At 47.8% G+C, this 27,001-nt stretch overlaps 2 protein-coding genes across 3 annotated transcripts in view; one reads left to right on the top strand and one right to left on the bottom strand.

Moving 5' to 3' along the window:
• Window positions 1-13,118, top strand: part of HNF1A (HNF1 homeobox A) — a 25,510-nt gene extending 12,392 nt beyond the window's left edge. Inside the window, exons 4-10 of the mRNA XM_090062123.1 lie at window positions 1,431-1,669; window positions 2,673-2,830; window positions 4,589-4,790; window positions 9,646-9,837; window positions 10,162-10,283; window positions 10,595-10,736; window positions 11,346-13,118. Of these exons, the coding sequence (XP_089918249.1) occupies window positions 1,431-1,669; window positions 2,673-2,830; window positions 4,589-4,790; window positions 9,646-9,837; window positions 10,162-10,283; window positions 10,595-10,736; window positions 11,346-11,473 (1,183 nt within the window). The 3' untranslated portion in view covers window positions 11,474-13,118. The remainder of the gene's footprint in view (window positions 1-1,430; window positions 1,670-2,672; window positions 2,831-4,588; window positions 4,791-9,645; window positions 9,838-10,161; window positions 10,284-10,594; window positions 10,737-11,345) is intronic.
• On the bottom strand, window positions 11,499-25,466 carry C9H12orf43 (chromosome 9 C12orf43 homolog). Of its 2 annotated transcripts, XM_090062124.1 has the most exons (6): window positions 25,192-25,464; window positions 24,421-24,466; window positions 20,361-20,459; window positions 19,533-19,606; window positions 16,126-16,216; window positions 11,499-15,287 (listed from the first exon to the last, which is right to left on the bottom strand). In XM_090062124.1, the coding sequence occupies exons 1-6, from the start codon at window positions 25,337-25,339 to the stop codon at window positions 14,900-14,902; spliced, it is 846 nt and encodes a 281-aa protein (XP_089918250.1). In that variant the 5' UTR covers window positions 25,340-25,464; the 3' UTR covers window positions 11,499-14,899. The 2 variants fall into 2 exon arrangements, with proteins under 2 accessions (XP_089918250.1, XP_089918251.1); XM_090062125.1 differs by lacking the exon at window positions 20,361-20,459 and having other exon boundaries at window positions 25,192-25,466.
• Window positions 25,467-27,001: the final 1,535 nt, after the last annotated feature.

Raw genomic sequence — 27,001 nt, forward strand, 5'->3', positions numbered from 1 at the left:
GTCCCTCCAGAAATTCCCTGACTAGGTCCTCACTGACCTTAGGTCTGGGTGCGCCTCCCCTGGGGCCTGAGGGGGTGCCGGTGGGGGGCTGATCCAGTCCCTGCTCAGGAAATGGAGGCAAAGAAGTTGTTAAATAGGTTATCTTTGTCATCTGGTGCGATGACTGGATTTCCTAGCATGTCTTGCAAAGGCCCCACATTACCTGGTACCTTCTTTTTGCCCCCTATGCATTTAACAAAGGACTTCTTGTTGTCCTTGATCCGGGTCACTAGTTTCAGTTCCATCTCTGACTTGGCCTTCCTGACTACCCCCCTATGGCCCCAAGCAACCAAGGTATAGTCCTCCCTGGTGATGGCCCCTCCCTTCCATCGGGTGCATACCTCTTTTTTACCTAGGAGACGTTCCCGTACGCTTTTGGTGAGCCATGGGGGCTCTTGCCTCCTTTGATCTGTGTTGGGATTACCTCCCTTTGGGCTTGGAGGATCATCTCCTTAAGGAACAACCACTCTTTTTGGACACCTGACTCCTCTCCCTTCCAGGACCTCAGTAGCTCCCTGACTATTCTCCTTAGCTCATTGAAATCTGCCCTCCTGAAGTCCAGGGCTGCTGCCTTGCTGCAGGCGTTTGCCACCTTGTGCTGGACAGTGAATTCCAGCAGGTGATGATCACTGTCGCCCAGGTGGTCGAGCACCCACAGCCCCCTCACCAGGTCATCCCCTGTGGCCAGGACCAGGTCCAACAAGGCATCTCCCCTGGTGGGGCTGTGCACCTTCTGGGTTAGATGGAGGTCCTGTATTTCAGCTAGAAACCTACATGAGCGGTCAGACCTGGCTGACTGCTCTTCCCAGCAGATGTCTGGAAAGTTCAGGTCACCCATGATGACCACGTCCTTTGACCTAACTACCTCTGTGAGCTGACCTAATAATTCCTGGTCGAGCCCTTCCCCTCAGTTGGGAGGTTTGTAGTAGACCCCCACCGTTAAGTCTCTTTCCCCTCGGCTGCCTTGCAGTCTAACCCTCCACATTTGGTCAACCTGCTCTTTATCAGTTTGCCTTCCACCCCACAAGAGCATCACCCTGGGCCTGGGAGAGGAAGCAGGGTAGAGAACCAGTGTGGTGACAGAGGACACAAAACTGAATTACTTGTTTCAGGAGTCTACCCAGACATCTCAGTCATGGTGCTCCATGTCTTTGGCTATGACTAGATCAGTGGTTTCCAACTTTTTGCCACGACCCGCTGTGGGGAGCAGAACGCGGTGGCGGCAGCAACCCGGGGACAGGAGTGGGGGAGCTCCCAACACGCAGCACGGCTTGTCCTTTGTGTGCAGCACCATCGGCATTGCCCCTGTGACTCTCATTTGGGTCTCATCCTGAGGTTGGGAACTGCTGGACTAGATCACTAAGGCTCTTTTCTGTGCTCTTCCTTGACAGGGCAGAATGTATTCAGCGGGGTGTCTCCCCATCCCAGGCCCAAGGGCTGGGTTCAAACTTGGTAACTGAGGTGAGAGTTTACAACTGGTTCGCCAACCGGAGGAAGGAGGAGGCCTTTCGACACAAGCTGGCCATGGATACCTACAGCACGCCACAGCCCAATTCCGCACCCTCCCTGACATCACACAGCTCTTCCTCTCTTCAGCCACCACCTGCTCTCTCACCTAGTAAAGTTCACAGTGAGTAATAACGCTACAGAGGGAGTGCTGAAACAGCGATTGCTGAGCCTGACAAATGCAGGTACAAAAGCAACTCCCTAGTGCCTCTCTTTGGAAGGTGATCAGTATTATAGGAGGACCAAAAAAGTTAAGTGGGATAACATAGGATAGGGGTGCAGGTGACAAAAGTATGGACACCCAATGAGGGAAGAAGGGGAATATCAGATTTATGAGAGCGTTAGGAGGAGTTCAGTGTTGAGAGGATGCCTTTTAGTCAGTCTGAGAGAAGCTCCTAAGTGATTTCCTTGACGGCAGCATGGGGAAAGCCTAGCACTAAAAGACAGTGACAGAATCACACCCATCCTTTTGAGAGGTAGTGGTCTCTCCTCAAGGAAGAAGTCTTGGGTCTACTGGTGAACAGGATCACTAAGGATTGAGTGAAAATGGAAAATGAAATAATCTCTCCATGAGACTTTCCTTTCCTACCTACTCTTAGGAAGAATTTCTAACTGACTGAGCTTCACAGTTTGTTTCCCAGATGCACGTGGCCACACACCCCATCAGTCCTCTGGCCACACACCACTTGGCCAGCTTGTGGCAGAGGCAGGCTCAGATATTCATGGCTCTGATTCCATATGCATGTACATTCTGATTCAGTGAATGCAGTGTCAGCTCTGAAATGGCACTAAAGGAGTAAGACTGTTGTATTTCCAACAGGAAGTGAATTTAGCACCCCTGTTTCACCTGCCATTTGGCTAAACTGCATCTGCTTCCATCTCAGAGGCCTGAGGAAGGGTACTGTGATACACAAAACTTGCCCATGTCTATAGTAACCATACAGTTGGTCCAATTAAAGATATCATCCACAAGAATTCTTGCCTCTTGCATATCTCCTGGACCATCATGGCAACGTCACCTCAGCACTCTGAAGATGCTTAGAAAAGGAATGGCATTTCTCACTTGTCCGAATTTAGTAGAGCAGCCTCATGTGTGCTAACCAAACCTCTCCCCTCTTCCAACACAGGTGTGAGGTACAACCAGCAGCCGGTCAGTGAGGCAGAGTCATCCAGCAGCAATCACCATGGAAACAACTCTATGGTGACTACGCAAACCATTCTTCATCAGGTCTCTCCACCTGGATTGGAGCCCAGCCAGAACTTGCTGAGCACAGATACTAAGCTGGTGAGTGATCTACATCCTAGTTCCAGTGATTTTTGTGATGTACAGGAATCAGCAAAGGGCCCCTGGGTTGCAGAGCATTTAGAAAGTATATTTTCCAGAATACTGTTAAAATGATATTATTTATGATAGCGGCTGAGCTGATGGCAATGTTATGTGGCCACACAGGAGCAGGCAGTACAAGCACCTTCTTAGGGTTCCCATACCCTGCTGACAGGTAGTAGGGGTGGGTACTAGCAGCTGAAGGCAGCAAGTGGGATTATCCCATTCAGTTACTGCTTTGCAATTAACTAAAGTAATATGTTGTACTTAAAACAGAAAAGCAGAGTCAAAGATCTCTAATGATGCACCTGTCCTTAACTTCCTCTTCCCAAAGGGACTTTTTCTCTCCATCCAGTGAGATTCCTCCCATTATCTGACTCTGGTTTGAATTTCTCAAGTTCAGACTGAATCTACTGCTACCGACAACTCAGTACCTGCACTGCCTCAATAAAAATCAGGTGCAACAGACCCAGCCTGCATAGAGTTCCCAGCACAAGGTCTTGTACAGTGTATCTGGATAACAGCAGATACATCATCTACACATTAAAAAACATCTGGAAATATCTGCCATCAACTATACCTCTTCCCAAGTGATTTGGGCTGTTGCATAGCATTATGCAGCTTCTCATTCTTGGTTGGCTTGTGCATATCCCTTTTAACTGTACAGCATGTAAAAAACCTGTTGGCAGGTGTTTGTATTGGTGCACGGCTAGTCTGGGACAAAGTTCAGTGCATTCTGGATGAGTCTGATTCAAATCTGCAGTCACCCACTCACTGTTAGTTTTCTGATTATTCCTTGTTTTCATGCAGAGGAAAAGTCTTACAGAAGATGGAAAGTCTCCTTTTATAGCAGTCTTCTAAAATGGATACGGTCAAGCTGGTCAGTCGTATCATTTAACCAACCACTGCTTAATCATGTTACAAAGTCAATGCACATTTGTATGTTAAAAAAGTTTAGATACTGTAGAAAGATAGAAAGAAAAGATAGATGGATAGACAGATATTTTTAGTGTTTAGCTGGCAGCCCAATATTTAGAATGGTGCTTGAATTTCCATGGATTTTCAAAGGTCTTTCCAAACTTTAACCCTCAAAACTCCACTAGACGTTGGATAGAAATTAAGGAGAGATGGAAAAGAGAGAGGTTAAATAACTGAACCAAGGTCCCAAACTGAATCAGTGACAATGCCAAGTCTAGCACAGTTTCCTGCTGTCTCCACTAGGCATATTTACTCTCTCTATAAAACAGTCATAACAGGGGTTGTTGAAAACAAGAGAAACACATATATATTTCTCAGGAAGAAATGAGTGGGACAGAAGGAAGACCTGTATGATATCCCCAGCTCTTCAACAAGCTTCCTGCATGAACTTGGATAAGCTGCCTAATTCCTCTGTACATTATGGTACTTCACCATAATGGGGGAGAGAGTAGGTTGTGGAGCTAACTCACTAATGTTTATAAAGCATTTGGAATGTCTTGGATAGAACAAAGTAGGGCAAAAAGCTACTTTTAATACCTTGCTGCTTTAATGGTTAATCAGTAATAATGAAGGGAGAGAATGAAAGAAAACAGACAAATTGCATTCAAATATAGAGTGCCTTCCAATCAGCAGCTAGGGGAGCAGGATGGAACCCAGCTTTGGGGCTTTGAGTGCCAGTCATGCTCAGACTGCTTCAGGTGGTGTTTGTTTTCACAGGTCTCCTTTCTCTCTCACGCACAGATATCAGCTCCCGGGGGGCCTCTCCCTCCTGTTAGCACACTCACTGCCCTGCATAATCTGGAGCAAAATCCACATGCACTGAGTCAGCAAACCCAGAACTTGATCATGGCATCGCTGCCTGGTGTGATGGCAATTGGAGCTGGTGAGACTTCATCCCTGGCGCCAGCATTCACCAATACAGGAGCCTCCACCCTGGTAATAGGTGAGCAATGGCCCTAAGTATTGTGGTTTATGACCCAAATTCTGGTTATCTGGATTTATCCAAAAATTATGTGTAGTTGTCTGTTTCATTGCTTGTCCCAAAAGCCCTGAGGCCACAGGGAGGAGAACACAGGTCTGGGCAAGCTGGTCACAACTACTGGGGATTTCCAGCATCAGCTATTTGGAAGTAACAGTGGGATTAAGGGATAAGAGCAACACCTGTGTGCAAGATTTAAGATGCCCTGAGAGAGGAGTCCACTTTGCAATCAAGGAACTGGGAGTGAAGAGCTCCTGTGATCTCTCTCTGTTGCTGCCAATGATTCATTCCACCCCTGCACCTCTCTGCCAGCTTTCATTTTTTTTTAAATAGAAATTTTAACAATTCCTCCCTCCTGACTGTGAAGATCAGGTAATGTTTGCACAGCACTTAGAAGATTAAAAGCACAGAGCATCTTATTTCCTGCCTAGCAGGAAGTTGGTGTTCCTTGAATTTCAGCCCCTCTGAATTAGTATGCTAGTTCTCACAGTCTGTTTCTCTCCAGGGCTGGAAAGTTCTTATGTGCATGATACATGTAGCCAAATAAAGGAAAACAAAAATACACGGGCCTTCATTTTAAGCAGAAAAAGCCCTATTAATCTATTCCTTGATACCAGCTCTGTACTGTGTCCCCTTTCCTCATTTATGCCAGTATGCAGTTAAGGTGCACGTCTGCATCTTCCACAATTCTATGCAGTTTTATATCGTTCCCCAAGATATGAATGGCATCCTGGTCCCATAGAAGCTTAGGTGAAATGTAAATCACTAAGTGGAGGCTGGACTGCTGTGGGACTTGGGCTATGAAATCTCTCATTCCTGTTATACTGGTTCAAATTCAGCCATTTAGTAGCCAGAACAAAAGCAGTCTAACTGCAGTTTTAACCAGTCAGATTGTATAGCACAACTGCCCTTCTTCACCAGCATCTGAACATAGAGATTGAGTGAATAAATGGATCATTGAGACTATGATACTATTCTCACCTCCACAAGATGTCTCCCCAGTGGAAGGTTATGGCAGATCAGAACTTAGAATCAAAGAAAATTAAGGTTGAAAGGGACCTCAGGAGGTCATCTAGTCCAACAGGAGGTCATCTAGTCCAATCCTCTGCTCAAAGCAAAATCATCCCACCCAAGACTTCATCAACCCAGGTCTTAAGAAGCTCTAAGGATGGAGATTTCACAGGCTCTCTGGGTAACTTGTTCGTGCTTTACTACCCTCCTCATGAAAGTTTTTCCTAATATTTAATCTCAACTTCCCTTGTTGCAACTTGAGACTATTGTTCCTTGTTCTGTCATCTGCCACCACTGAAAACAGTTTAGCTACATCCTTTTTGTAACCACCTTTCAGATATTTGAAGGCTCCTATTAAATCTCCCCTTTGTCTTCTTTTCTTCAGACCAAATAAGCCCAGTTCCCTCAGCATCTCCTCATAAATCACATGCCCTAGCCTCTTAACCATTTTTGTTGCTTTCTGGCTAGACTCAACTCAATTTGTCCACATCCTTTCTGTAATGTGGGGCCCAAAACTGGACACAGTATTCCAGATGTGGCCTTACCAGTGCTGAATACAGGGAATAATTGTTCCTCTCGATCTGCTGGCAACACTTCTACTAATGCAGCCCAGTATGCTGTTATCCTTCTTCACAATAAGGGCACACTGTTAGCTCATATTCCGTTTATTTTCCACTGTAACCTTCAGGTCCTTTTCTGTAAAGCTGCTGCTTATCCAATTAGTCCCCAGCCTATACTGGTGCATGGGGTGGTCCCATCTTAAGCGCAGGACTTTGTGCACTTGTCCTTATTGAACTTCATAGGCATCTATACACATGTGACAGAGTGGAGGGGGACTCTATAATTAGGGTGGCTCTGACAGCCACTCTAATTCAAGCACCCACATTGTCACATGTATTCAGCATCACATGTTTCAAAATGGCAGCAGGGGTGCTTTAACTGAAGCTCATTTGATGAGCTTTAATTAAAGCATCCCACCACCATTTTGAAATGTGGGTATGCTGAATACAGGACATGGAGATGGCTGGAGCATACTAATTAGCATGCTCCAACAGACTTGCAGTAGTCTCAATTAACAGTCTGCTCCAGTAAGTGCTAATTAGTATGCATCAGAGCAAAGCTTCATCACATGTACAAGGGCCCCATGAGATTTCTTTTGGTCTAGTCCTCCAAATTGTCTAGGACTCTGAATCCTAGCCCTACCCTCAGCATATCTACTACTCTCCCCACCTTGGTGTCATATGAAAACTTGCTAAGGGTACACTCCATCCCATCTTCCAGATTGTTGATGAAGATTTTGAATAAAAACAGCCCCAGGACCAACCCCTGGGGCACTCCATTTGATACCGACTGCCAACTAGGTACCAAGCCATTAATTACTAACCTGTGAGCCTGATGATCCAGCCAGTTTTCTATCCACCTTAAAGACCATTCATCCAACCCATACTTCTTTAGCTTGGTTGTGAGAATGTTGTAGAAGACAGTATCAAAAACCTTGCCAAAGTCAAGGTATATCACATCCACCGGTCTCCCCACATCCACAGAGCCAGTCACCTCATCATAGAAGGCAATCAGGTTGGTCAGACATGACTTGCCCTTCATGAATCCATGCTGACTGCTCCTAATCACCTTCTTCCCCTTCAAGAACTTAGAAATGACTTCCTTGATGATCTACTCCATGATTTTTCCAGGGACTGAGGCAAGGCTGACAGGTCTGTAGTTCCTTGTATCCTCCTTTCCTTTCTTAAAGATAGGCACTTTATCTGCCCTTTTCCAATTGTCCAGGACCTCTCTTCAGTGCCACAAGTTTTCAAAGATAATGGCCATAGGCTCTACAATCACATCAGCCAACTCCTTCAGCACTCTCAGGCATAGGTGGAGAGACTTTTTTTTTTTGGGTGGGGGGGAGCTGAATGCAGGGAAAGTCTGCCGGGGAAGGGTCATGGGGCAGTGGGAGTGGGGCTAGGGCTGTGCTCAGGCTGAACCGGGTTGTGGGGCAATCAGAGCCTAGCAGCTACTCCAGGGGCATGGCCGAGCAGCTCCTGCTGCTGTGTGCACCATGGGGGAGCCAGGGGAGGGGGGGCACATCTCCCCTTGGCTCCCCCGTGCCGCACCCCTGGGTGAGCTGCTGGGCTCTGATTGTCCCACAACCCGGCCCGACTGGAGCCTCAGGTGAATGGGGCCCCGGCCAAAGCATGTGCCCCCTCCCCCCCGATCTTTGCATTGAGCAAGGGCGGGCTGCAGCTGTGAGCTGGGCTCTGCCTGCTCTCCGATTTCACACCTCACTGCTGCTGCTTTGAAAGTGGTATGGCGCAGCGTCATGTGCTTTGCTGCAGCAGTGGGACACACATGGTGCTGTACTACGCTGCTTTTGAAGCAGTGGCAGCGAGGCTTGGAGGCAGAGAGCAGGCCGATCCCAGCTCGCAACTGCAGCTTGCCCTTGCCCCATGCAAAGACTGTGGGGGGCATGTGCCTCCCTCTTGGCACCATGCCCTAGAGAGCCACCGAGCTCTGATTGTCCCACAATCTGGCTCAGCCAGGGCCCCATTCATCATGAATGGGGCCCTGGCTGGGCCAGGTTGCAGGAAAATCCCTGCAGTGTAACAGGAAGTGGGTGGGGGCAGGGTTGAATGATTCTGTCTCTTCCACTGTGGGGGTCTTGATATACTCCTTCCCACAAGCCCAGGTAAAGAAAGAAACTTACCTTGTACACCCAGGTTTGCAGAGGGCCCAGCAGGCAGGTATCTGAGTGTGTGCGCCCCTCCCCTCTGCTGCAGCAGCTTGTGGCCAAGCTGACCTTTGGCCATACCTGCTTCCCCCTGCGTTTTGGGAGAGGGGGGGAACTGAGCCCAATCAGCACCCCCCTTCTGTTGCCTATGCTCTCAAGTACATTGCGTCCAGCCCCGTTGACTTGTACACATCTGGCTTTTCTAACCTGTCATCATGGTCAGCTGCTCACCTTCTCCCCAAAACGTGCTGTCAGATGCAGTTGCCTGGTAACTGGCCTTGCCTGTGAAGACTGAGGTGAAAAAGGCACCCTTCAGCCTTTTCCCTATCATGCGTCACTAGGTTGCCCCCCCCACCCATTCAGCAAGGGACTTACAGTTTCCCTGATCTTCCTCTTGTTGCTAACATACTTGTAGAAACCCTTATTGTCACCCTTCATATCCCTTGCTAGCTGAAACTCCAGTTGTGCTTTGGCCTTCCTGATTTCATCCCTGCATGCCTGAGGAATATTCTTATACTCCACCCTAGATTTTTGTCCAAGTTTCCACTTCTTGCAAGCGTCCTTTTTGTGTCTGAGCTCACTGAAGAGTTCCCTGCTAAGCCAAGCTAGTCTTCCTGAGCATGGGATGATTCATTCCTGTACCCTTAATAAGGTTTCTTTAAAGTAGAACCAGCTCTCCTGGACTCCTTTTCCCCTCAGATAGGCCTCCCAGGGGATCTTGCCCATCAACTCTCTTAGTGAGTTGAACTTGACTGTGCCCTGCAAGCGATACCTGGGGCTGCAACTCTAAAACATGCACTGGCAAAGATAGAATTTTTTGTTGGCTCCAGGTTTATATAGCCAAGTCTTCATTTTCACAGGCACTACATTCTGCCACTCTCAGAAAGGCTGTGGCTGTAAGACAGTGTGCTGTTATGCAGAGCTGTTATGCCTGATCATGCACAAATATTCAGAGGCCTGGACAAGTACAGGTCTTAAGAAGATTCCAGATGCCCATTAGTAAGGAAAATGGCTACATGCCCATGGTGCAAGGTGGAGTTAGGTAAGGAACTGGGAGTATCATTTGTTCTTATTTTTCAGGCCTGGCCTCAACCCAAGCCCAGAGTGTCCCTGTGATAAACAGCATGGGGAGCAGCCTCACCACCCTGCAGCCAGTTCAGTTCTCCCAGCAGCTCCACCCACCTTATCAGCAGCCCATCATGCAGCAGGTCCAGAGCCACATCAATCAGAGCCCTTTCATGGCTACCATGGCCCAGATACAGAGCCCCCATGGTAAGTTGCAATAGTTTTCCTTGAATGTGCAGGTCCATGCAGTCCCCTTCACTTGGGAGGTTTGCTGGGCTAGGGATGAGTGCCCCTGGTCTTGCACTGTTCTCTAAGGAAAAGAACAATGAAACAGAGGAAGGTTCCTCCTCCGCATTGGTCTCCCAGCCTCTCTGTTCCCACAATTTCTGTCTCAGATTTAGGATTGGCTGATAGCAGACTCACATGGGCATCACTTTAGCTGAGCTTGTCTCATCATTTAAGCCTTGTCATTCTTAGTTCAAACCCTCAGAGCTCCAACATCCACGTGACTTTGTTTTCTCCCATTCCCAGCTCTCTATGGTCCCAAGTCAGACGTGGCCCAATATGCACATACCGGCCTTTTACCGCAGACCATGCTGATAACAGACACGGCCAATCTCAGCGCCTTGAGTAACCTAACGCCAACCAAACAGGTACCTTGGGATTTATGCACATGGCTTCATTCCCCTACCTAAAATCACAGCACAGGGAATGGTACCCTGCTCCTGCCATCTCATCACATTTGGCGCACTGTCCATGCTGTTCCAGCTGCCTTCTCAGTACCAGCTGGAGTAATGGTTACATGAGGGCAAGCTTCCCTGCTGTACCACCAAGGCTTGCTGAGTCTCCCTGGAAATGGGACTTGCTTGCTGTTTCCAATCCTGCTTTTCCTGTGGAGCTGCCTATTAGGACTGCTGGAGATGACAGACATGACCCCTGCCCCGCTGTAACATTATTTTTCTAGGTGTTCACATCTGAGTCAGAGAACCACACAGAGTCTGGGATCCACACACCAGTGTCGCAAACACAAACAATACATTTACAGAATCAAGACACAACCATTCAGCACCTTCAGCCAGGCCCTCGCCTCACCTCAAGCCCAGCTGGTAAGAACAAAAGGTGCTCCTCCCTTCCCTGCTAGCATCCTATCAGGTCTGATAACAGGACTGAGCACTCTGCAACAGGACTGTGCCAAGGTCCTGAAGGATGCAGAAATCTAGCGTACTAAAAGAAAGCTCTAAAACACAGTCCACAGCAAGAATTCTCCAGCACATCCAAACCAAAGTATGGGCGTGGAAATGGGGCCTTTGGTGGAATTTGTACAAATGACTAACATTAAAGAATGCAGTCAATCCTACAGCAAGTATGCAGGACAAGGCAGGATGAGATGCCTTCAGGGAGAGTATGGAGCTTTCCAGCTCCAGGAGGGCATTAAGCCAAGAAGCAACTATAATCTGTAGCTTTAAATCCCTGAGGATTGACTGTAACATTGTGCTTGAAGTCCACAACTGGACATAGGCGTGCAAGTCCTTGCACATGGAGTGAGGGAAGAAAGAATAAGTCTTATGTGACAGGCAAAGACTTGGGCCTACTCTCCAAGAGGAAGTCTGCTTACATGCCATGTTGAAAGGGGGAGGGGAGTTACAAAGGGAATAGGGAACAGATTAAAGAACAGACTAGGTTCAAACTGTGGTTTTGTGCATGTGTTTTAACAGCATCCTCTAGCAGCCTGGTGCTCTACCAGAGCTCTGACTCCACCAACAGTCACAGCCACCTGCTGCCATCCACTCACAGCGTTATAGAGACCTTCATTTCTGCACAGATGGCATCCTCCACTCAGTAACCATGGGGACCAGCTCACAGGCAAGTGCCACAACCACATTTGTCAGGAGCAGTGCCATCTGTGTTTGCGAGTCACCACCATGGCTGCCTTCCATGGTGATGAGAGTGCTGTGGCCAAAGGCCTCCTGCCCCTCCACTGCCTTGTACAGACTCCTCACCCCCGTGTGTCACAACTTGGGAAATGGACTTTTTCAGGAACTGTGCTATGAATGCACACAGACGGTGGATAATTCAGAAGAATAGACCTAACACCACTACCTTCCACTGCCAAAGGAAACAATGACCACCACAGACAAACCAGGAATCCTTGTAGCTGCCCAGAGGATTTCTGCAGCACAGGGATCTGACTGAACTCTAGTAAAGTGTGAGGGGGTGTAGCTGGGGTTTTAGCCCTTGACAGGGCTGGGTGTGCATAAGCTTGTCCACTCCAGAGCAAACCCTGCAGGAAAGTGCAGAGCTGAGCTGCAGAATGCAGAGACCCTTAGATACTCCTACTGCTGCTGCCAAAGATAATGGAAAGATGCTTGTGAGTGAGATGGAGAATCATCTTGGAGCAGCCAATACAAGAGCTCAATTTCCACCCTTGAAACTAAGACTACTGAGAAACAAAATCAGAGATGGCATGGACAATTTGCTCAGTATGGGTTTACACACTGACCCTTACCATTTAACTTGATATCAATTTTATTTAGCTCAAACCTATTACCCACCCTAAAACAGCACACAGCCAATAGAAAAAAAACCCTGAGCACTTTCATTAGTTTTGCTTCATTTAAAATGCAAAAATTGAAGCTCAGGAGCAGGAAAGACTACTTAGTTCTCTATGTCAACAGATGTGATTCTCACCTCTCTTACCTTTCCCTCTGTGGCCAGTGGGCATAGCAGTGTATAGGCCAGGCAAAAGAAGAGGTAGCTTGACACTTTACAGCTACCTTATGGTTCAGAAACTAAGCTCTTCAAGCTGTTCCTAACTTAACACCATTGTCCTTTCCACCACAGGCTATGTATGCATCTCACTGCCTGTGTAACATATACCAGCTCTTTTTTATAAAGATCACCGCATAGGTGGAACGGTATATTTAACAAGTTTTAGTCCCATCTTCAATCATTATCCTCACTATGACCTGGCTGCTACAGCTCTCCTGTGAGTACATCTCAGAGGAACTAGCATAAACAAAGGCTTTGGGTTACTAGTTATAAATTCCTCAAATAATTCCTCTCCTCTCTTCTCATTTATGTCCTTCACATCATTAATGAGTTGCAAACAAATACAACAGAAGCCACAATAAGCTTATTTCCAAGGTTATAATGGAAGCTATCAATTTCACTGCATAGAGGACAAAACCCCTACAGGGAAAATATGATCAAACCTCCAAAAGGTTAAGAAACAATGGAGAATAAAAGGCAAAAGGCATAAGTTGACAGTGATCATTAAGGCCACCACATCTGGCAATTTCAAGCATAAAGATGTAAACTGCAGTCGACATTGAGATTTTCTTGCTGGATTCAGATATTATCAGCTGTAAGAGATGAATTTCAGTAATTGAAGTTCTTGGTGGAATTTGGTTTTAGAATTGCTCCCCCTCTCCACTGTGCATTATCCTGTAAATATATTTAACTTCCAATAAATTGAAAAGAAAATCCTGTGAGAGGCTGCTGTACATTTAGCTTCTTGACTGAATAAGTGACATCAACATTCAGGGGTATAGGGAAGATTCATATACAAACTTCATAATGTTCATAAAGTTAGTTATCAATCATTTTGATGATGGCTGTTAGGCAAGCAGTTTTTGTTGGTGTATTAAAATTAATTTACAAGCCAAATTTCTAAATAGTCTTTCGGGTCTGAAATGCCAGCAGAGCTTTTCCTGGTTTGAAAAATACCATATTGTTCTGATTATAAGTGGACCTGGATATATGTTGAGTCCACATTTTCAGGGTCAATTTTAAAGAAAACAGCCTTTTCCTTGAATGTAGGTTTATAACTAGAAATAAAGACCTTGAACACTATTGCTCTTTAAAAAAAGTCCATAGGGGAATCAAATACACTGGGAAAGGACCAAGAGCATTAAATAAACTAAAAAAACTAAATAAAACCTTCCCTGAAATATTTCTGACTTGGTATTTTTATTCCACACACAAAAATACCATGTGCTGAAGTAAAAGATGTCATGGTAACCAATAAAGGGTAATCCTGCACATGAATGCAATTTATGGTTCTTTTGGAAAAAAGGTATATTTGTAATCTTAACAATATGGTGTTTGGGCTCTAACAGGAGAAAAATATGTGAGATTTCCTGATGCACTACATGGGGCAGCATTTTCCTAGTTCAGTGGCTCTAGCTGAGCTTTTATGGCTCCAGGAGGAGGGGAGAGGTCCAATGGTCAGAGCTATTGAGACCCACAAGCCTCACAAACACAAATAAAGATAGATAAAGGTATTCCCAACCCACCCAAATAATGGATTTTGACCTGCTTTATTAGAATTGCAGACCTCTATTAAGAAAATAAGAATAGTGGTGAAACCTGCTGAGTCTCAGAGAAATAAACCAACCTGACTGATCAAGTCCAAATAAGGACATAAATACAGGAAATGCCAAACTAAGCTGGAAAGCACCTGTTTCCAGTAATTCTACAGCACTGACCGTCAAGTTACTATAAACAGCTGTGCATATAAAATCATGTGACCTACGCAACTCTGCTGCAAACATCCATCTGAGTGGAAGCACAGAGCACTTGTGAATAATACATGATATATCAAATGAGACCAAGAGGCGTTGGCTGTTATTAAATTCTACTGCACGTGGCAGGTGTAATACTATGAAAATAAATCCTCAACATACAACTGCATGCTCTTTCAGTAGCTGTTAGCCTGAGAGTCCAGGAGAGTGCAGATGACAAGGGAATTAGTAATACAGCAGGTTTTGATAATGTGATGGTGACTGCAGGAAATATAAGTGGACCTCCAACAGCCATCAGGATGCTGTTGAATGAACCAGTCTCTTTCACTGGCTGGAGGTGTTCTTCTGTTGGTTCTGGCAAGAGGTGACAAGAGAAGTGAAACAGAACTGATTCTCTGCTCCCATTTCCACCAAAATCAGCTTGTCACATATATGCTCAGACCAGATCGCCTGTCCTGGACACCAAAAGGATCAAACCAGGCAGAAGGGACTATGAATATGTCACTGTATTATCAAAGTCTGTGCAAAATGCCACATCCCTCCAAGCAAGGTCTGCCTAAGCAGCAGTGCAGGTATCTCCTCTGGGCTTGGTCTTCCATTCTGTTTCCCAATAGATGCCACAATATGGGCAGCCACTTAAATAAGCTCTCAAATGCTTTGAAACCCTAAAATAGCAACTTTGGCAATTATGCCAGTGGAAGACATTCTGCAGGAACTACTTTTCGCTGTTAACCTTTCAGTGCCCTTCATCCATCCTGACCATCTGCAGTCTGTAGACTAGAATATGTATTCTCTTCTTTCCTGATTTTCTTCTTCTTTTTCTTCTTCACTGATCTGGCGTCTGTATATCTGCCTTCCTGTCGCTCATGCTCTCCATTGCTAAGAATGGGACACAGAGCATTTTTGCTGGTCTTACCACACCCGACTGCTTCTGGTATCTGTTGATCATTATGACTCTCTCCTTTAACTTTCTTCTTCCTTTTCTTCTTCTTCTGGTTGTGCTCTGTGCACTCTTGATTCTGGGCCTGGCTGTAGTTATGTGACACCCCAGGAAGAGCACTCTGCTTCAGGATGTCTGCTGCTGATACAGCAGCCTCTTGGCACCTCTGCCATTCCTGGTCACTGTCCAATTCACTGAAAGGGTTACAAGAAAAGCAGGAGGTAAGTGCATTACATGTTCACCTTGAATTCAACCAAAGCACAGAATCCAAGATTCCAACATCATCCTGTTTGAGATTTGGATGAACTCAACGCTTTGAGGCACAAAAATCTATTATAGAAACTACTTAACCAGTCTGTAGCCTAAGCTGCTCTTTAAAGCTACTGTGCTTAAAGGGGGAATACACTCAAAGGAGGAATAAAACTTTCCAAGCATATTCCTTGTTTCTATTTAAAACAAATTAAAAGATTTTTCTAATGTACGGAAAAAATTCCTTCAAACCAGAAGTTTGAAAAACTTATCTTCATACTAAAAAAAGCACAGGTTGTATGAGCTAACACTTGAAAACAAATTTGGAATAAATTTAAACATAGAGATGAGCAGAAGATAGTGAGATCTGTATTATGTAGAGTTCTGAGAAAAATGAGAGCGTGGATTATTATATACTTACTAATAAAGAAACACAAAAGCCTGACATCAAATGAAACATAAAGGAACTGTCAGAGACTGAAAGAAAGTGAAGAAACGAACACAAGACCTGGTAGACATTGACTTGGGTTAAAAGAGCACATTTGTCTCATGGGGCAGATTGGATGCATCTTTTAATGTTATTTTTTCATTTGGTAAGTTGGATTCATTAATAAATAAAGTAAAAAAAAAAAAGAAAAATCTTTTGACAAATTCAAATGTAAATGCAATAAAAACTGATTACTTGATCTCTGCAGCTTTCAATTTCCTGAGCTGTCTCAAATCAATCTTGTAAAGGCAGATGGAATAATGCATTAGAAACAAAGTATCAGTCTAACATCTCACCTGGAACTGGAAGTTCTCTGCCTCCTGACTGAGTGGGAAGGTTCTGATTTCCCACAATCTCCTGGGACAGACGAGGAGAATAAGCGAAAGCCTGAAACATACAGAAAGGGAACAAAAGGCAATAGTGGTGTCAACCCTGACATGACTAGAGTCCCAACTAGCACTAACATGGCCCTAAAGATCTCAGAGGTGTTAGCATGCCATAATATTAAAGCAACCCAGAAATTCTCGTGGTGCACATATTCAGAGCAATGTGTGAGCCAGCAACGGAGAGAAACCAATACACTTGATAGTTTCATAGTTGGTAAGGTTGGAAAGGACCTGAGCAGATCATCAAGTTCAACCCCCTGCCATGGCAGGAAAAAGTACTGGGGTCAAACGACCCCAGCAAGGTGTTCATCTAGCTTCCTCTTAAACACCCCCAGGGTAGGGGCCAGCACCACTTTGCTTGGAAGTTGGTTCCAGATATTAGCCGCTCTGGCAGTGAAGTAGCACCTCCTCATGTCTAGTCTGAATCTACCTTCTGCCAGCTTGTGACTGTTATTTCTAGTCACTCCTGGCAGTGCTCGGGGGAACAGGGACTCCCCCAGTGCCTGCTGGTCCCCTCTGCCTAGTTTGTAACAGACCACTAGATCCCCCCTCAGCCTTCTCTTGTGGAGGCTGAAGAGGTTCAGGTCCCATAGCCTCTCCTCATAGGGCCTGCTTTGCTGCCCCCTGATCATATGGGCAGCCCTCCTCTGGAGCCTCTCCATGTTGTCCACATCCCTCTTGAAGTGCGGCACCCAGAACTGGACACAGTACTCCAGCAGCGGCCTGACCAGTATCGCAGAGAAGGTGAGGATCACCACCTTGGACCTGCTCGAGATGCATCTGTGGATGCATGACAAGGTACGGTTGGCCTTCCTGACCACATCCCCACACTGTTGGCCCATGTTCATCTTGGCATCAATGATGACTCCAAGATCCTTTTCTGCCCCCGGACTGACAAAAAGGGAGTTCCCCAACCTGTAGGTATGGTGCTGGTTGTTCCTCCCGAGGTGCATCACCTTACACTTGTCAATGTTGAAACCCATCCTGTTCTCATAGCCCACCCCCTATAACCTGTCTAGGTCTGATTGCAGCCTATTCCTCCCTTCTAGATTGCTCACATCCCCCCACATCTTAGTGTCATCAGGAAATTTGAACAGGGTGCTTTTTACCCCCTCGTGCAAGTCACTGATGAAGATGTTGAACAGTCCGGGCCCGAGGACCGAGCCCTGGGGGACTGCACTGCCCACATCCCTCCAGGCTGAAAATCACCCATCCACCACCACTGTCTGGGTGAGGCCCTCCAGTCAGTTAGCGACCCATTTGACTGTGTAGGTGTCAACACCACAGTTCCCTAGTTTTTTAATGAGAATGGGGTGAGAGATAGGGTCGAAAGACTATGTCCACTGCTACCCCTGCATCTAAGGATTTTGTGACCTGGTCACAGAAGGCCACCAGGTTGGTCTGACAGGACCTGCCTCTAATGAACCCGTGTTGGTTGCCCCTAAGCATAACCTCCCCTGCTGGCCCCTCGTGGACATGTGCCAGGATAATTCTCTCAGAAAGCTTGCCCAGGATCGAGGTAAGACTAACTTGCCTATAGTTTCCTGAGTCCTCCTTCCTCCCTTTTTTGACAATGGGAACCATGTTGGCCCTCTTCCAGTCCCCTGGCACCATACCAGAGCACCACAAGTGCTTGTAAAGCTGTGCCAGGGGTCCTGCAATGGCCTTTGCTAATTTGCTCAGCACTCTGGGGTGGAGATCATCCAGACCAGCTGATTTAAATACGTCCAGTCCCTCCAGAAGTTCCCTGACTAGGCCGTCACTGACCCTAGGCCTGGGTGTGCCTCCCCTGGGGCCTGAGGGGGTCCCAGTGGGGGGGCTGATCCAGTCCCTGCTCAGGTAAATGGAGGCAAAGAAGTTGTTAAATAGGTTAGCTTTGTCGTCCGGCGTGATGACCAAATTTCCTAGTGTGTCTTGCAGTGGCCCCACGTTACCCAGTACCTTCTTTTTGCCTCCTATGTATTTAAAAAAGGACTTCTTGTTGTTGTTGATCTGGGTCGTTAGTCTCAGTTCCATCTCCAACTTGTCCTTCCTGTCCCTCTGCAATCCGAGCAACCACAATATAGTCCTCCCTGGTGATGGCCCCTCCCTTCCATTGGGTGTATGCCTTCCTTTTACCTAGGAGGCATTCCCATATGCTTTTGGTGAGCCATGGGGGCTTTTGCGCCCTCCTGCCCCCTTTGATTTGCGTTGGGATTACCTCTCTTTGTGCTTGGAGGATCATCTTCTTAGGAAGCGACCACTCTTCTTGGACACCCGACTCCCCTCCCCTCCGGGACCTCAGTGCCTCCCTGACTATTCTCCTTAGCTCATTGAAGTCCGCCCTCCTGAAGTCCGGGGCTGCTGCCTTCCTGCAGGCCTTTGCCACCTTGCGCTGGATGGTGAAGTCCAGCAGGCGATGATCGTTGTTGCTCAGGTGGTCGAGCACCCGCAGCCCCTTCACCAGGTCATCGTCCACGGCCAGCACCTGGTCCAACAAGGGTGTCTCCCCTGGTGGGGCTGTGTACCTCCTGGGTTAGATGGAGGTTCTGCATTTCAGCTAGGAACCTACGTAAGTGGTCAGACCTGGCTGACTGCTCTTCCCAGACGATATCAGGTCACCCATGATGACCACGTCTTTTGACCTAACTACCTCCATGACCTGACTTAAGAATTCCTGGTCTAGCTCTTCCCCTTGGTTGGGTGGTCTGTAGCAGACCCCCACCGTTAAGTCCCTTTCCCCTTGACTGCCTTGTAGTCTAACCCAAAGCACTCAGTGTGCCCCTCCGACCCTGTGCTACTTGATGAGGATGTGTATTTCTCCTTGATGTAGAAGCGCCACACCCCCACCTTTCCTCCCTGTCCTGTCCCTCCTGTACGGCCTATAGCTCTTGATATTCACTGCCCAGTCATGCGTTGGGTCCCACCACGTTTCTGTGAGCCCTACTATGTCTGGGTTGGTGTCAACTAGCAGGAGGTAAGTTCCTCCTGCTTGTTTCCCATACTATGAGCGTTTGTGTACAAGCATTTGAGGCCTCCTGAAGATGTGTGCACTGGCCCCCTAATCTCAGCATTGCCTTGGCCCCTGTTATTTACCTGTGTATTTGTTTTGCTCATCGGTCTAGGCTGGGCTGTACTTGTGGGTGCTGCTTGGTTTAGTGGTCCAAGGCTTCCTCCGCCCTCGTCTTCCCCTTCCCCCGATGAGCCTAGTTTAAAGCCGGGTGAAGGGGAAGATGAGGGCGGAGGAAGCCTTGGACCACTAAACCAACCAGCACCCACTTGTCCATGTCTGTTTAATAGTTTACACCAATACAACAGTATCTGTGCTTGGAACTTACCATCATCTTCAGAGTCAGCAGCTTGCATGGAAATCCATCCACAACGTGGCGAACCCTCCAAGACAGTGATGGAGCTAGAGGGAAAATCAAAACTTGAACTCAGGAAAGGGGAAAAGGATTTAGCTCTGTGCAGCAAACACAAGACAGTTGGACATACTAAGAAATAAAAGTTAAGAGAGAAGTTACGTGACCTTTTTCAGTGGTTTCACTTCAATTCTTCACTGTTGAAGTGATCACAATAGCGCAGGTTCACTCCCAACAAAAGTGTGAGACACATGAACTGCCCAACAACATTACAATCAGCCAAGCCACACTGAACACTAAGACATTTAGTTCCCATCAGCCATACTTTTGCTTTTAAGTACAACAACAGCAAACTGCAGTTTAGTGCAGAATTTGGGAGTTGTAAGGATAATGTGAAAAGAGATCAGAGTATTTAATAACCAAATTTAAAGCCAGCTCTTAAAAGGTAGAAGCTCTGGTGAATGTAAATTTTGCTTATTTCTTTTCCAGTGCAGAATATACAGCACTGAGGATAACAGAGAAAGGCAATATCGGGTTTACTACCTCAGCAATGGAAAACTGAACAACGGTGAGGTCAATTTATAAGCATTTGGAGGCCTGGAGTAAATGCAGGGGTGGAGGAAACAAGAGCAACAATCCTTCCTTAATCTCTAAAAATTTTTCCTATGGCAAAAGATGCACTTAAATCTACAATGATTCCTTCACCTAGCACTTCAGCAGCATTCACACAGCTTTAGTCAGGAAAAAGTCTAAGCCTTTATTTGATCTCATATTGCAAATTTTTGGTTACCCATTTGCAGATACCTGTCTAACATTGCTCCCAGTTTCTTTGCAACATGTGCTCTGAACTCTGGTGTGGTCTGTAACTCGTTCCCATCTTGATCATGATCATTCACTCTCTGCCTGTTTAAAATAAAAAAACAACAACAACAACTGTGGTCTTCTTCAGGCCCTGTGACCCTCTGTTGTTCTCAAGTAGGTGACAGGGGACATGCACTGTGACAGAGCATCTTGCGCCTTAAATAATCAATTTAAATCCAATTCAGATAAATAGTAAACAAAAGCAATTATTATAAGAGGGCTGTTCACTAGCAGATGTGGACTTAGCTTTAGTGGGCTCAGAACTATTCCCAAAGCACACATTACCCAATTACCTCCAACTTAAATTATATTAACTGACCCATTTGTGAGTCTCAAGAGCAGAGACAAAGAACTAGAGCCTGGGAAATCCTCCCACTCCTACACATAGTCCCTGAGGAACAGAGCTAGGATATATTAGGCAAGGCAAGTGCTACTGCTCATACCAACTCTGCTCTTGAAGAGAAGGCTTTATTACAAGCAGCTGGGGTGACATGCTTGGAGTATAAATTCACACAGAAAAGTATTGCATAAACTAGGGGTGCACCAATAGAGATTTTTGGGTCTGGTGCCGATATTTAAGGAAGCAAATCACCTGATACCAATCTGATTTCTGGCCTGGTAAGTATATTGTGGGGGAAGGGGTATGGGAGGGGTGGGGGGCAGATCAATGCCCCCTGGGGTGAGGGAGAGGGCAGGGGCAGGTGCTGCCCAGCCAGGGCAAAGCTGGGGAGAGGGCACAGGGTGGGGTGCCCCTCTGATTTGCACAGGGTGGGGCAGAGCAGGTTGCAGCCGGGACTGCGCAGGGCTCTTCTTGGCAGGGCCTGGGCTCAGAGCAGGTAGAGGATGCTGCATCCACCCCAAATTTAGCTGCCATTCTGCTCCCAGCACCACCACCACCAGTTGCCCGGCGAAGCCTGGCTTCTTCCCAGCATGTGGGTGGAGGCAGGGTGTTCAGTTGGGGCTGCAGCTGGCAGTGGAGCGGCGGCGAAATGTGAGGTAGATGCAGCACCTTCCCAGCACCACTGGAGCCCGCTCCAAGCCCAGCCTCTACCAAGAAGAGCCCTGCACAGCCCTGGCTGCAGCCCACCCTCCCACCGTACTCTCCAAGGGTGCAAGCAGTGGTGAGAGCCATGTCCCCTGCCACAAGCCAGGCCTCTGGGCCCCCCCCCCCGCAACTCTTCCTGAGCAGCACCTGCTCCTGCCCTCTCCCTCACTGCAGGGGGTGCTGATCTGTGCCCCCCCACCATTCCCTCCCCTTCCACCACACCAGACTTGAAAGTTGGAGGCAGCTCTCCACGCTGCTGGCTCTGCTCCTCGCTGCCTGAGCGCTGTGCTGCAGCTGCGTGTAGCACGGGCATTTATTGGCCAAATTATTGGCCTATTGGGCCGATATCTGATATAGCCAATTTTCTTTATATTGGTACCGATCCAATATCGGACCAATATATCTGTCCACTTCTAGTATAAACTACTAAATGCACACAGAAAAAGTATAAACTACTGATTTAACTATCCAGAAAAACTATCTTCAAAGAACACAGTTGCTAAATCAAGCAGTCAAAATTCAAAGATGCTGGAATTAAGGCTGCCTGTGTCCAAAAGCACCAGCTGGTGCAGCTCAGAATGTTCAATGGATTTCATGGTTTCAAGCTGGGCCCCAAAAATGAGGAACATGCAGTTAGTGGCCACCTGTAAAAATCCACTTTACACGATTGCACAGGAACCTTGTGATGGGGACAGGGATAAAAACCAACTTTTCAGGATAGCATTCAACAGCCTTCACAGCAAGAACGAGAACAATCTCATGATTCCCCCATGTAATCACTACACACCTTACACCTTCAACAAAGGTGGCATGCTCCTATAAACAGCTCCCTTTACTACACGATAGAGATTTTTGGGCCTGATAATGATAGTCAATTTTTAAGGACGCATATTGGCTGATAATGATCCAATTTCTGATATACAGCCAGGCAGCTTGAAGAGCTGTGTGCAGCTGGCAAGTCTGTTGTGGTGGAAGGGAAGGGGGCATGGGGGGGGCAGATCAAGGCTCCTGCAGTGAGGGAGAAGTGGGGCTAGGGCAGGCGCTGCCCAGCTGAAGTGAGGCAGGCATAGGATGGAGTTGAGGCTCATCTGGGGGACGCAGGGAGGTGAGGGGCAGCTCCTGCTGCTGTGTGCACCCTGGGAGGACACCTGGGGGGCATGTGCCACCAGATCTGTGCAGGGTGGGCCACGTAGCTTCGTGCCACTCTTGCTTCTTGCTTGGCCTGTGCTCAGGAGTCTTATGACCTTTCTTCCCTTCATCGTAGTGCTGCAGTCACTGGAGGCAGGGGTGTGCTACTCTTCCTGACAGGGGCTGGGCTGAGCTGTGCTCAGCGTGGGTTGGTGGTGGTGCTGGGAGAGGGCTATGCAGGGTAGGAGGCTGCAGCCACCCCAAAATTTGCCATAGCCTCCCCTCCCAGACCTGCCTTAACTCGGACGCGCTTGTCTTTGCAAACATAACTTCTTTGAGGGGGGGGGGGGGGGGGGAGTGTGTGTCTTCCTAGCTTCATCTGAAAAAGTAAACTGAAGAATAAATTCCCTGATGTGGAATCAAACCGGGTCCGTAAGTGTTCCTTCTAAACTGTATACATGCACAGCTGCGCACATCTCAAAATGTTGATGCATACCCACCTGGAGAGGAGCTAGGCACAGAGCGCAGCAGAGGCACCATGGTCAGTGTGGGATGGGGCAGGGACAGGAACAGAGACAGAGACAGGGATGGGGACGTGGCTGGCGTGGGCTCCACCAGCTCCAGGGAACTGCTCCGCTCCCCCACATTGCCTCAGGGAGCGAGGAGGCACATGGCATCAGGGCTGGGGAGTGCAGCAGTTCCCCAGAGCCGGCGGAGCCTGCAGAACGGTTCCCCAGAGCCGGCAGAACCTCACACAGGGCAGGCAGCAGCTCTTAACTGAGGTGAGGGAAGGTGGGGCTGGCACAGGCTCCGCTAGCTCCAGGGAACTGCTCTACTCCTCAGCCCTGATGTCATGTGCCTCCTTGCTCCCCGAGGCAATGCGGGGGAGCGGAGCAGTTCCCCAAAGCCAGCAGAACCTTGCACCAGCCCCAGTCCCACCTTGGGGAGAGCTGCTGCCTGCCCTGCATGAGTGAGGAGCTTACTTTTGTCTGGTGGCCGAACCCTTCCTGCTCCCACCTGGACGCTTACTTTGGGACACTTCCCAGCGGACTGCGCTGTGCCACACCAAAAGGAGAAGGTGGGACCAAAGCGGCACTCATGGACCACTACTCCTTAGAGGGAACATTGGTCAGTAATGGAATTGGGAGAATTCTGGCACTTGAGCTAACAGAGTAAGTCAAGGTGTCAAACTCTTTTGGCCCCACAGGCTAGATTAGTGGTGTGGGACTGGTCCACAAACCAGAGGAATGATGCAGGGCTGGGCCCACAGGCTGGATCAGGCTCAAGAAAAACCTCCCCCCTCCATGCTGGATCCAAGTACACTTAGTGCCCATTCTGACCAGTCTGGGACTGGGCAAGAAGCAGCCTAGCATCCTGGACACTGAGCTGCCATCTTAGGAACAAACCAAGGTGCTGCTGGGGCTTTAGCACTGGGGATCTCACCCAGGCATCTGGATCTGCCACAGGAAGGTCCATCATCAGAGCCAGATTCAGGGCAAAAGCCTGCAGGCCAGACTGCAGGCCATATTTGACATACCTGGAGCAAACGACAACCTCAGTAAGTTGTCAGCCTCCCTGAAGATCTGCCATTAAGGAGGGAACTGACTAACGGAAATTCAGCCAGGTGATTTCACAGACATTCGCTGACAGCAAAGGAACGTTGAGACTCAAGAATCTTGAGCTCCGTTCCAAGCAGGACTTTACTAAGTTATAAGCAATGGGGAACTGGTTTTAAGAAGGCAACTGTTGTGCAACTATAATGAGAGGCCACCATACTACTTCTGCTATGACAGCAGCACTGAAAATGGACTCTGAAATCAGGAAAAATACCTGAGACTTGGCTGAGCTGATGGTAGCTTGTCCGTGCTTAAGCCACCTGACAAAGCAAAGCAAAGTCAAATTAGAATGATCCAAAACACCCATAATTCCCATTTTGTTGTAAGAGATTTGACAGAGTATAAATCCTTTTGAAAAACAGGACGGGGTCACATTCAAAGAATACTGCTATGATCTGAAACTCCTCAAGCTGTACATAAAATGGCCTACACCACTGGCTAAAACATAACCAGAGTTTACAGTGGATGTATCCGCTGAAGAAGGAAAGTATCCTTCCCTGGCAAGAATCCTCTACGTATACAGTGTATTTAATTTAAAACATGTATGGCCCTAAAAGGGCAACATGCCTTACTAGCACTGTCTAGGAGATGGAACCTCATGGAGCACCAAACTTTTAACTGTTTAGTTCTGGGGCAGGTCAAACACACCTGACAGGCACCCTCAGAGGTAGGGCTAGACATAAGAGGAAACCACAGGCAGAGGACAAGCCAAAGATTGACCGACAATTTAGCTCCTGATTAAGTAGCCCAGGAATTGTGGCTGGAAAGAAGAGCTGGTCACCAGGCCAGGGGCTCGCATGCTTCATGGATGCTCAACCGTGGGGCGTTTGGTTTCAACATCTGCTAAGGCGATGGGCCGCCGCGGAGCGGGACAGGACCCTTCGCCAACGGAAAGAGATCCGGGCTGGGCAGGGCAGGGGAGCCCGGCCGGACCCCGCCACGTGGGAGAGGAAGAGCCCGGCCAATTCGGTGTCCAGCCGCCTACCGCTGCTGGGCTCCGGTCGCCCCGTGGCCGCCCGCTGCCCCGCCGGGTCCCAGGCGGCCTCGCGGAACCGCTCCCAGTCCTCCGCGCTGCTGCTGCCGCTCTCCGAGTCCGATCCGCCCGCGCCGCTGCCTGGCGTGTGCGCCGCCATCTTGGAACCCTACCCGCCCGCGAAGCATCATGGGGCTTGTAGTCCAGAACGGCGCTCTCCCTCTGCAGACCCTGCGGGCGGGAGCCGGCTTGTCCGCCGGAGCTCCGCTCCTGCCCCAGCCTCCTTTGGCAGGGTGTCCCCTCGCCCAGCAGTGCCCGAGATGCTTCAGGGCCCTGCTTTTTACCTCTGTCCGGATAGCTAAGGCTGCAGCTTGCGCCCTGACCAGCTTTAGCATGCGGCTCCGAGAGCCCAGCCCTGCGGCGTCTGCTTCTGGCTGCGAGGGCCCCGGGGAGAATAAGGGACAAGCGATGCAGAGCTCAGCATAGCAAGGAATGCATGGGCTGTAGCAGCTCAGGGGCCCTGAGGGGAAGGGGAGACCCGGCAAGCTGGGAAGCAGCGGTGAAGTCCTCAAGGACAACCTAGGCAAAGAGCCTGCCGGCAGTAAGTCTGGCAAGGGCGACAGATGAAGGGGAGTTGAGTGCTGGGTGTAGAGTCCTGGAATACACGTAAAAAGGGAAGATAGAGGCTGAATATCAAAGATGAGAACTCAGACAGCAAGACCTGTCCCAGCGAGAGATAGGGACAGACATGCTGCTTGGGTCTTTCAAAACTAAAGAGACAGACACAGTATGAAAGAGATGCTAGAAAATGTGCACTAGCCAACAGTCCTGCATTGGCAGGGAGATGTCAGCTGGAGATTTGTGTTGTTCTTTTCCATTTCTGACAAATGGTTTGGGGTTTTGTTTTGCACAATGTTGTGTGCTTGGGCACGTGAAATTCCTGGAGGACTCCATCAAGATGTGGAAAATGGGACAGGTAGACAGTCATTAATTCATGTATGAAGAAATGCATTAAAGTATATTTTTTCCATGCAAAGGAAGTCTACATTGTCACCACCTGTGGTTCTTGTAAATAGTATGCACGTAGATATGGGACCTTGCGTTCCAGGGATTCTAAATATGCTAACAACATTTAATAGCAAAATTAAATGGAACCAAATTATTTAAAGACAGAAAACAGTGGAGAACTGCTTTCCCACCTTCTTTTAGTCAATACGCTGTATTGTATTTGGACCTTTCCTAATGACTTACAGTATGCTATGCAGCTATTTCTTTTACCTGGTAGTTTTAACACTTTCTTAATGGAAATCTTTATGTTCCTAATAATACATATGAATCAAGACAGACGTTTTAGTCCATTGTTATGTCTGCCAATGAGGAGTACAAGATGCTTCAGAGCACGATGTAAAATACCTCCATCTGACATTTATAGGATAGGTTTCCCTCACTTTATGCTGTACATGTGTTCCTGGAAAATGGCACATAACTTGAATTTGTGTAAAGGGAACCCACTTTACAATGTAGCAAATAGGGATATGTTCCAAGACTTCAACTGTACTGACTCCCAGACCCGTTTCTACCACTTTTACAAGACAATTTTGGTACTTTCCCACAGCAGACGGTACACACAAGCACAGGGCACTATTATAATGAAGATGGCAACTACAGAAACACATGTTGCAGACAACAAGCAAGGAGCACAGCTCCACACAGCAGACTATATTTTGGTGCTTGCCACTCCCACAGCGCACTGTGGAAAACAGTTGACTGTGGGTTTCCACCACACGGATCACATAACAGTGAATTTACATTGTATATAACA

Source organism: Crocodylus siamensis, chromosome 9 (assembly GCF_052110815.1).
Source record: "Crocodylus siamensis isolate JL-2025a chromosome 9, ASM5211081v1, whole genome shotgun sequence".
NCBI lineage: Eukaryota > Metazoa > Chordata > Crocodylia > Crocodylidae > Crocodylus > Crocodylus siamensis.